Raw genomic sequence first — 9,364 nt, forward strand, 5'->3', positions numbered from 1 at the left:
TGAAAAATTTACAGAAATTGTTATCTCAAATCTACACACTTATTTTTTATGTTTTGTTTACAAATACAAGAAAAAAGTATATGGAACAAATTATAAATATGAATTAAGATTTTAAACCTGATAAAGGAATCTGAAAGCAATGGTGATAATTTTGTATTAAGAAACATGTACATTATACAAATGGTCAACCACTCAATCTATTAGTATGCAGCCACAGATCTTTCTTGTAGGAAATCTGTGATCCTAAGGAATCTAGCCACACCTATTGGGTTGCCCTATACATCACTCAGACAAAATAATGATACATGAAATGAATGAGTGTTGGATAGTATAAGATAACATGTTCTGTCTTCTCTGGTGTCATGCAAATTAATAAAGGTATCTCTTCATCCTAATGTACACTGCAAATGTCACATCTTAACTAGTGTAGTGAATGGAAGTAAAAGAATACTTGGTTAACACATTACCTTGGGTAGAATATATCCTTCTAAATCTGTATCTTCAGACACCAGGTGCGGAAGGCCCAAAGCTACAAAGGAAGCATGACGATGAACCTCATTCAGCACTGCCTCAAGGTATTGCAAGCTGGAATATAAGAAAAATACAGTATTTCACTTAATATAAATAGAAAAAGGACATGTGACAGAGCTTTTCATTCATATGAAACCAAACTTCATCAGCAGCGGTAACTACCACGTCCCCCTTGATGAATATTTTAGTTAGAATATTGTTAAAACCCCCATTTAGGGTATTGACTGCATGTTATTGAGGTAAAAATCAGCTCAGTAGTATGCAGCTGATACTTTAGGGTCTATATGGGGTGCCCCTATGGACCAGAGTCACACATTTTGTCTGTGTTAGATGAAATATCTACTTATAGAGAAATTATGTTACTTTATTGTACTGCGACTATCCCTCCATTATGCTGCCCCCCCCCACTCTTAATACTCTGTACCACTTCTCTGAATATACATTTCCATTTTCACCAAACCCTGTGGTGAGGGAGAGAGAATACTGCCAATGAATGCTCCCACTTGGGTTATGAAAGGCAACTCAAATGGGATGGAGGATAGGACTAGGCATCCTACTTTCTGTAGCCCTATAGGGCCAATTCCTAAAAAATGTCGAGGCATAAGAGGGTCTGGGAGGATTTTTCCAACTAGAACCCTAAGGTCTGGGTCTTTTAATGTGTGTGTGTGTGGTACAGACGAGGGTAAAAGGGAAGAGATAGGCAGTATGTTTGTGAGTAGAAAGATGGATGTGTTGGCATTGAGTGAAACTAAGTTCAAAGGGAAGGATGAGTTTGAGTTTGAAAGTGTAGTGGGGAGGGTGTTGGGAGTGAGGAGAGGATGAGGGAAGGGGTGGTAATTCTAGTAAGTGAAGAGATAGGCAAGCATGTGTTAGAGTGGAAAGAGGTTTCTTCAAGGTAAATGTGGATGAAGGGGAAACTGGAAAGGGAGATGTGGGTCTTTGTAAGTGCATATGGGGCTAGTAGTGAGAAGAGTGTAGAGGAAAGGGAGGTTTTTGGATAGATTTAAATGAGTGCATAGAAGATTTAGAGAGAAATGTCAATGTGGTGGTATTGGGAGATCTAAATGCTAGAGTAGGTGATGAACCACTAGACTAAGTAGTTGGGAAGTGTGGAATGCTAGGAAAAAATCATAGTGGAGAGTTGATGGTATGTGGAACAAGGAGGGAGGGAGGAAATAGAAGGAAGGGTAGTGAGTGGTGGGATGATGAAGCAAAGAAGGTTGCAGAAGAGAAACTACCATTCACAGACTGGCTGCAAAATAGGATGACAGAATCATATGAGAGGTACAAAAAAGCAATGTACAAGATAAAAGAGGCAAAAATGAGAGCAGATGTAAAATGGGGGAAGAGTATGACAGAAAATTTTGAAAATAATAAAAAGATGTTTTGGAAGGAAATTAAGAGAGGAAGAGGAGGTGAATCAAATAGAAAAGAGGTGAAAAGTGTTGATGGAGTGATGATAATGGAAGAGGCAGTGGTAAGAGGAAGATGGGCAGAGTATTTTAAGGAGTTGCTAAATGTGGAGTAGGATAAGGAGGAGGGAGGAAATGGTGAATGCAGTGGGAGGCACTATGAAAATGATGGTGATGGATGAGGAAAATGGTGGAGAAATAAGAAAATATGAGGTGAAAGCAGTTATTAAAATGAAGAGAGCAGGTAAGGCACCTGAGTTACTTGGGTGTCATGAGGAGTGTCTAAAAAAGGAAGGCACAGTGATGATGGACTGATTGGTAAGGTTGCTTAATGTTTGTCTAAAGGAAGGTAGACTGCCACAGGACTGGAAGAATGCCTGTATAGTTCTACTTTACAAGGGAAAAAGGGATAAATGTGAGTGTAGTAGTTTCTGAGGGATCAGTTTACTGAGTAGTTGGGAAGGCTTCTGGGAGGCTTTTGATGGAGAGGATTAGGAGAGGCACAGAGGGAGTAATTGGTGAGGGGCAGTGTGGGTTTAGGACAGGTACGGGCTGCATGGATCAGATTTTTGTGGTAAGGCAGTTATGTGAGAAAGCTTTAGGAAAAGATAAGGATGTTTTTTGGGCCTTTATGGATTTGGAAAAGATCTTATGACAGGGTAGACAGGAAGGCACTGCGGGAGGTATTGCAGATATATGGGATAGGAGGAAAGCTGTTAAGAGCAGTCAAGAGTTTTTACAAGAGTAGTAGAACTTATGTTAGAATCAGAAATGGAGTGAGTGAGTGGTTTATGGTAAAGGTATGACTTTGCCAGGAATGTGTTATGTTGCCTTGACTGTTCAATTTATACATGGAAGAGGTGGTGTGAGAGGTAAATGTAAGGGCAATGGGCCCCATGGGGTTTGGAGATGGTTAAAGAAGAAAATGGAGAAAAATGGGAGATAAGCCAGTTGTTGTTTGCTAACAATACTGCACTTGTATTAGGATTAGAGGGACTAAGGAAGTTAGTGATGGAGTTTGGGAAGGTGTGCAAAAGAAGAAGTTAAATGCGTGTAAAAGTAAGGTGATGAGATGTACAAAGGGAGAGGATGGCAGCAAATTGGAAGCGAGTATTAAGGGAGAGAGATGGGAGACAGTGGATAGCTTTAGATTCTTAAGTGTAAATGTGGCGGGAAAGGGAGTGGATATAGAGGTAGATTGAGAGAAGCAACTAAATGCCTTGGGGGATTAAAAAAGTGCAATGAGAAATAGACATTTGAGAATGGATGCTGAGAGGAGATTGTATGAAGGAGGGATTGTGCCAATAGCACTGTATGAGGCAGAAACATGGAACACAAGAGAGGAAGAGAGGAAGGCTTTAACCACTTCAATACGGGACTTAAATCTCGCGGGCAGCAGCCAATGCCAGCCGTACGACGTAACGAAATAATATTCGCATCATAAAATATAGTCGCCGCTTATATCGATCGTTCTCTCTTTCACCCGCGAATTTTGAAAACCACAGAGAATGGGATTAAGGGCGCATTTGGGAGAATGTAAAAACACAGGGGCGACTACAATAAATATAATCAAGACGCCGATATGGCAGCGTCGCGAATCCACTTGCTCCTCATGACGCCTACGTGTGCGGCACCGTATGGAAGGGGTTAAATGTGTTTGAGATGAAATGCCTGAGAAGTATGGTAGGGGTTACTAGGCTGGACAGAGTGAGAAACAAGGAGGTGAGGAGGAGAGTGGGAGTGAAAAGGGAGTTGGGAGATATGGTTCATGAAAGAATATTGGGATGGTTTGGATGCATGGAAAGAATGAGTGAAGAAAAATTAGTAAAAGAGATGTGGAAGGCAGAGGAGGAAGGAGTGAACATGAGGGGACAACCAAGGATGAGATGGATGGAGGGGTAAAAGGGGTGTTGGGATAGAGGGGGATGTCTGTTGAGAAAGGAAGGGAGAAGACAGAAGATAGGGGTGAGTGGAGAATGGTTGCGTATGGATGATGCTGTGATGCATGGAAGGGAGTATGTGTGAATCATATTAGATGCAGCCTGAAGGGATTTCTTCCTGTCTTCTCTTTTTCTGCATGAGGGGATGGAGAGAAGGGTGTTGCCATTTAATGAAGCAGCCTTGCTGTGGATATGCTGTGTCTTGCTACATTGCTTCTGACCCAGAATAGTGGGCAAGATCAAGGGATGACCTGTCATCTAGGAGGAGCTGAGAAAAGAGGGAGGGAAGATTGGTGAATGGGAGTGGAGTATGTGGGGATGAAATGGGTGGGAGTGGATTTATGCCTTAAACTTTGGTTACCTTCCTTGTAAGGGGGAAAAAGCTGTTGATACATGTATGTATATGGACTGGAGAATTAGTTAAGCATAAATAAAAGCTTTATAGATGAAATCTTACCCATGAGTCCGTGTAATGCATTATCTGGTGATGCCTTACATGAGTCATGAGTCTGATACAATATCATCATACGTACTATTGGATAAAATTTCAGTTTAAAGTACAAATGTAAAAGAACTTACTTATTTCTGTCATGTAGATTAGGAACCCTGTCGCGAGGGACTACTGCATCAATTTCTGCTTGAACCTTGGTTTGCACATCAGGGTGGACTGCCATGAGTGCTATCATCCATCTAAATGTTGATGCGGAAGTCTCACTTCCAGCCACAAAAAGGTCAGCAATTGTTACCAACAAATCTAAGACTTCAAACAAAGCATGGATACATTAGAAAAAATAAATAAATAAATAAATATAAAAAAGAAAATACTAAAAAACAATTCGAAGTAAACCTAGCAGGGATGTCAAAGAAAAATTTGAGGGTGGAGGAAGAGAGAGAGGGGAAGTATTCAGAGGAAAGGCCCAAGTTAAAAACCATAATATGCTTATTCTGAAAACTTCTTCAGCCTATATGATAACAAGAAGCGAGATTAAAAATAAATGGTTAGAGAAAATGGGGTCTAAGGGAGACTTTCAGCAGAGGGAAACAAAGAGTAGTGAAAAAAGAAGAAAGCACATTGGACTATGCTTACATACATACATATACCAAGGCTTTTTCCCCCTTACAAGGGAGGTAGCCAAAAAGGAAAAGGCATAAAATCATTCTCACCCATTCCATCCCTGAATACACTCCACACCCCTCCACCCTCCCTCTTATCTGAGCACCTCCTGGATGACGGGTCATCCCTGCACCTTGTCCACTGCCCTGGGTCAGAAGCAGTGTTGCAAGACACAGCACATCCACAGCAAGGCCGCTTCATTAAATCGGCGACCCCCCCCTCTCCATCCCCCCATGCATAAAAGGAGATGGGGAGAAATCCCTTTGGGCTGCGTCAAATTTTGCTCACACATACTACCTCACCCCCCATCCCCCCGCCCATTCCACCTCATGCATCACAACATCATCTATATACAACCATTCTCCATTCACCCCTGTCTTCTGTCCTCTCCCATCCTTCCTCAACAGACATTCCCCTCTTCCCCAAAGCCCCCTTCACCCCATCCATCCATCTCATCCTAGGACGTCCCCTCATGTTCACTCCCTCCATACCTCTTTTACTAGTCTTTCTTCACTCATTCTTTCCATGTGTCCAAACCATCCTAATACTCTTTCATCAACCCTATCTCCCAACCCCCTTTCCACCCCCGTTCTTCTCCTCACCTCCTCATTTCTCACTCTATCCAGCCTAGTAACCCCCATCATACTTCTCAGACACCTCATCTCAAACACATTCAAACTCCTTCTCTCTTCCTCTCTTATGTTCCATGTTTCTGCCCCATACAGTGCTGTTGGCACAATCACTCCTTCATACAGTCTCCTCTTAGCATCCATTCCCAAATGTCTATTCCTCATTACACTCTTCAATCCACCAAGGCATTTACTCGCTTCTCTCAATCTACATTCTACCTCCACCTTCACTCCACCTTTTCCTGCCACATTTGCACCCAAGTATCTAAAACTATTCACTTCCTCCAGTCGCTCTCCCTTAATGCTCACTTCCAGTCTACTGCCACTTTCACCCCTTGTACATCTCATCACCTTTCTTTTACCCACATTTATCTTCAGCTTTCTTCTATCACATACTCTCCCAAACTCTGTCACCAACTTCCTCAGTCCCTCCTCCGATCCTGCCACAAGCACAGTGTCGTCAGCAAACAACAGCTGGCTCACCTCCCACTTTTCTCCATTTTCTTTAACCATCTCCAATCCCTGACCCACTACCCTTGCATTTACCTCTCACACTTACCCATCCATGTATAAGTTGAACAGCCAGGGCGACATAACGCATCCTCGACGAAGTCCCACCTTTACCTCAAACCACTCACTCTCTCCATTCCGAATCCTGACTATACTAGATGTAAAGAATTTTATAAAAATGTATGGTGAAAAGGATAGTAAGTAAATGTTGGAAGATGATGTATATGTTACTGATTTATAAAGGAAAAAATAAAAAATACCATAAAATTTATTTTACATGTCATTACTTTACTTTTGCTCATATTCACTTGTAATTAGTTCTTTCATATACTCTACCAAACTTAGTCACCAACTGCTTCAATCGTTCCTCAGAATCACATATAAACAATATAATTAATATAAATAACAAATTTTCCATGGGGTGATATGTTGGATAATTTGCTCTTCAGAGGAGAAATACATCATAAGGAAATTATTATATTATAGCTTTCATTGGTATATCATATTTACTAGAAGTTTCAGTGTTCTTACTTTCGAGTTTGAATGAGGAGTTTGGATTGTTTTTTTCTTCCTCTTCTTGATCAAGATATGCATCAATATAGTCTCTTGGATTATGTGGAATGTGGCTCTTCTTATGTTCTTCAATAATTTGCTGTAAAATATGATCAATTCTATAAAAAGAATACAGAAAAGACAATTTCCTATTTTCATAGGTCTGTTTGTGTTTGTGGATGATAGTAACAAGTCTATAAAATACATATATGATGTATAATATAAATTTTGATTTTGATTAAACTATTATTTAACACACCTTTAAAAAAGAATGTAGGTTTTTTCGATTGTACTCTATTGTGTTTACTTTCATGACTTTATTGATGACCCAGGAAGGAAGAATGTGTAAAAGCCATGGGAGGTAGTCTAGAAGCATTATGGGTCCCTGTATTATCTCAAAGTTGTCATGTATCATACTTTGGAAAATTAGGAGTTCTTTATCATTGATATTGTATCTCCGATCTGGAAAATGTAGTAATGAAGTCAGACATACAGATGTTCAAGTCATTAAAGAAAATAGATGCAACAAAAATAATAACTCCTTGTATGGTACGGGAAAGAGTCACAGCCCACAAGGCTATGGAAGAAGAAGAAGAAGAAGAAGAAGAAAAAAAAGGCATCAGTTTTTCATGCAATATTGTCAATTCCTGGAATAACTTATGAGCTGATATAGCCCAAGCTAAAACCATAAACAAAATAGAAACTAGGAATACCTCATGAGTATCTTATAATCTTCAATACATAAATAATATTACTATGAAAATCACCTCAACTCAATGGTAGCTAACCCGACTCATAGAAAATATATGGATGTTGATGGCTCTAAACATGAGTTATTACGAAAAAGGGGGGAGTTATGGAGGTAGAGATACATACACATGGTCCTGATCCAGCATTTATTTCACACAAACTCACTACACATATAGATATAGAAGCTAAGATGAGAGGGAGGAAAGGGCGGTGAATGGGAGTAGAATGGGTGGGAGTGGGAATGTGCCTTTTGTCTTGTAAGGGGAAAAAGCCCTTGGTATATAGATAGAACTCACTTTAAGCAAACACATGAAGAACAGAGTTCTATGTAATAACACACAGGGGAAACTCATAGGCAGATATCAAATAAACAGACTTGCCAACAAGTGCTTTTACAGACAGAACCATACCCAGACTGCTCTTGCCCTGTGGCAACCAGTGCCCACTAACTGTAGTGTGCTGTCCAGCAATAACACATATATGTATGCACCCAGTAGACTAGTGGTTTCTAAAGTGGGCAGTACTGCCACCCCTGGGGGCAGTGGAAAGATCTTGGAGGGCGGTGAGTCAAAAGTGGGCAGGAGAGGGTGACAGGATGGCACTAGGAGCAGTTAATAATTATACATTATTTATATTTTCTTTTTACAAAATCTGAATGACAAAATATTTGTTTGAACATTAAGGTACAGGAACATATATGCAATTTATAGAGGATAAAACTGGGATAAGAATTATAAATGAAGACATAGCTTTGTTGCATAGTCCAATGTTGGAGTAAAAAATAAAAGGTATGTATTCACATGTGTATGAGGGGGGAAGGGGGCACTATGAATACACCTGAAGGCAAAGGGGGTGCCAGCCTGGAAAAGTTTGGGAACCATTACACTAGACAAACAAGGGCACATATTATGTACATATTCCTTCCAACTCATACGTGGGGTGGAGTGCCAGTGCCGAGTGCGAGTGGTTGAGTGAAAGGTACATACATTCATATACCAAGGCCTTTTCCCCCTTTCCAGGGAGGTAGCCAAAAAGAAAAGGCATAAAATCATTCCCACCCATTCCATCCCTAGATGCACTCCACTCCCCTCCACCCTCCCTCTTCTCTTAGCACCTCCTGGATGACGGGTCATCCCTGCACCTTGTCCACTGCCCTGGGTCAGAGGCAATGTCGCAAGTCACAGCACATCTACGGCAAGGCCGCTTCATTAAATCGGCGACCCCTCCTCTCCGTCCCCCCATGCATAAAAGGAGAAAACGGATAGAATCTAGTTAGGATTAGTAGTTAGATTTAAGCAGCAAGAGAGAAATAGTTAAGAGTGGTATTTAGTTGCAACTGTGACTGAACCCACCATAGGCCCCCAAACAGATGCATGCCATAACTGTGAGTCAGCAAGAAAGGGAGAACCATGGGGATTCAAGGGTGACTACAGCAGATACAGAGAACCATCTAAGATAATCAGATGCTATCAATGTAAAACCCCGGGATACATGGCAAGGGAATGTGAAAGATGCCACGGCAGATCATATGTTATCAACGTAGAAAGCCAGGACACATTGCTAGAAACTGTGGGCAGGGAAACGAGTGCAGGGAAGCTGCAGCACTGGCAATCACTCCCCCACATGTAAATGCAGAAAAGGCGCTCCCGAGTATTATGCCAATCATAGAAGTCTGGATGAGAGGAAGACATGCAAGAATTCAAATGAGAATAGAATCTGATGATGATTGATGGAAAGGAGAGAATGTGTGAGGGTTCTCAGAAAATAGAATTGACACCGGAGGGCAACCTATTGAGACTGAGGGTACTTGTTCTCAGAGCAATTTTAGAGGGAATTAAGGTAGTGCTGGGAATCAATGCAATTAGACTGCTTGGCGAAGTTATGTTTGTCGATGGACAGGTGAAGCTTGGATCTACTTGCGAGGGG

The 9,364-nt window shown here is 41.1% G+C and overlaps 1 protein-coding gene across 4 annotated transcripts in view; it reads right to left on the bottom strand.

Moving 5' to 3' along the window:
- The window catches only part of LOC143029675 (cytochrome P450 2L1-like), a 52,569-nt gene that overhangs the window by 3,412 nt on the left and 39,793 nt on the right, over positions 1–9,364 (bottom strand). For all 4 annotated transcript variants that reach the window (XM_076192489.1, XM_076192490.1, XM_076192491.1 and 1 more), the window contains exons 6-9: positions 6,948–7,150; positions 6,668–6,788; positions 4,463–4,643; positions 468–585 (exon numbers count right to left, since the gene is read on the bottom strand). In XM_076192489.1, coding sequence (XP_076048604.1) covers positions 468–585; positions 4,463–4,643; positions 6,668–6,788; positions 6,948–7,150 — 623 coding nt within the window. The remainder of the gene's footprint in view (positions 1–467; positions 586–4,462; positions 4,644–6,667; positions 6,789–6,947; positions 7,151–9,364) is intronic.

This window comes from Oratosquilla oratoria, chromosome 11 (genome assembly GCF_046742065.1).
Source record: "Oratosquilla oratoria isolate Oo_2021 chromosome 11, ASM4674206v1, whole genome shotgun sequence".
In the NCBI taxonomy this organism is placed as follows: domain Eukaryota; kingdom Metazoa; phylum Arthropoda; class Malacostraca; order Stomatopoda; family Squillidae; genus Oratosquilla; species Oratosquilla oratoria.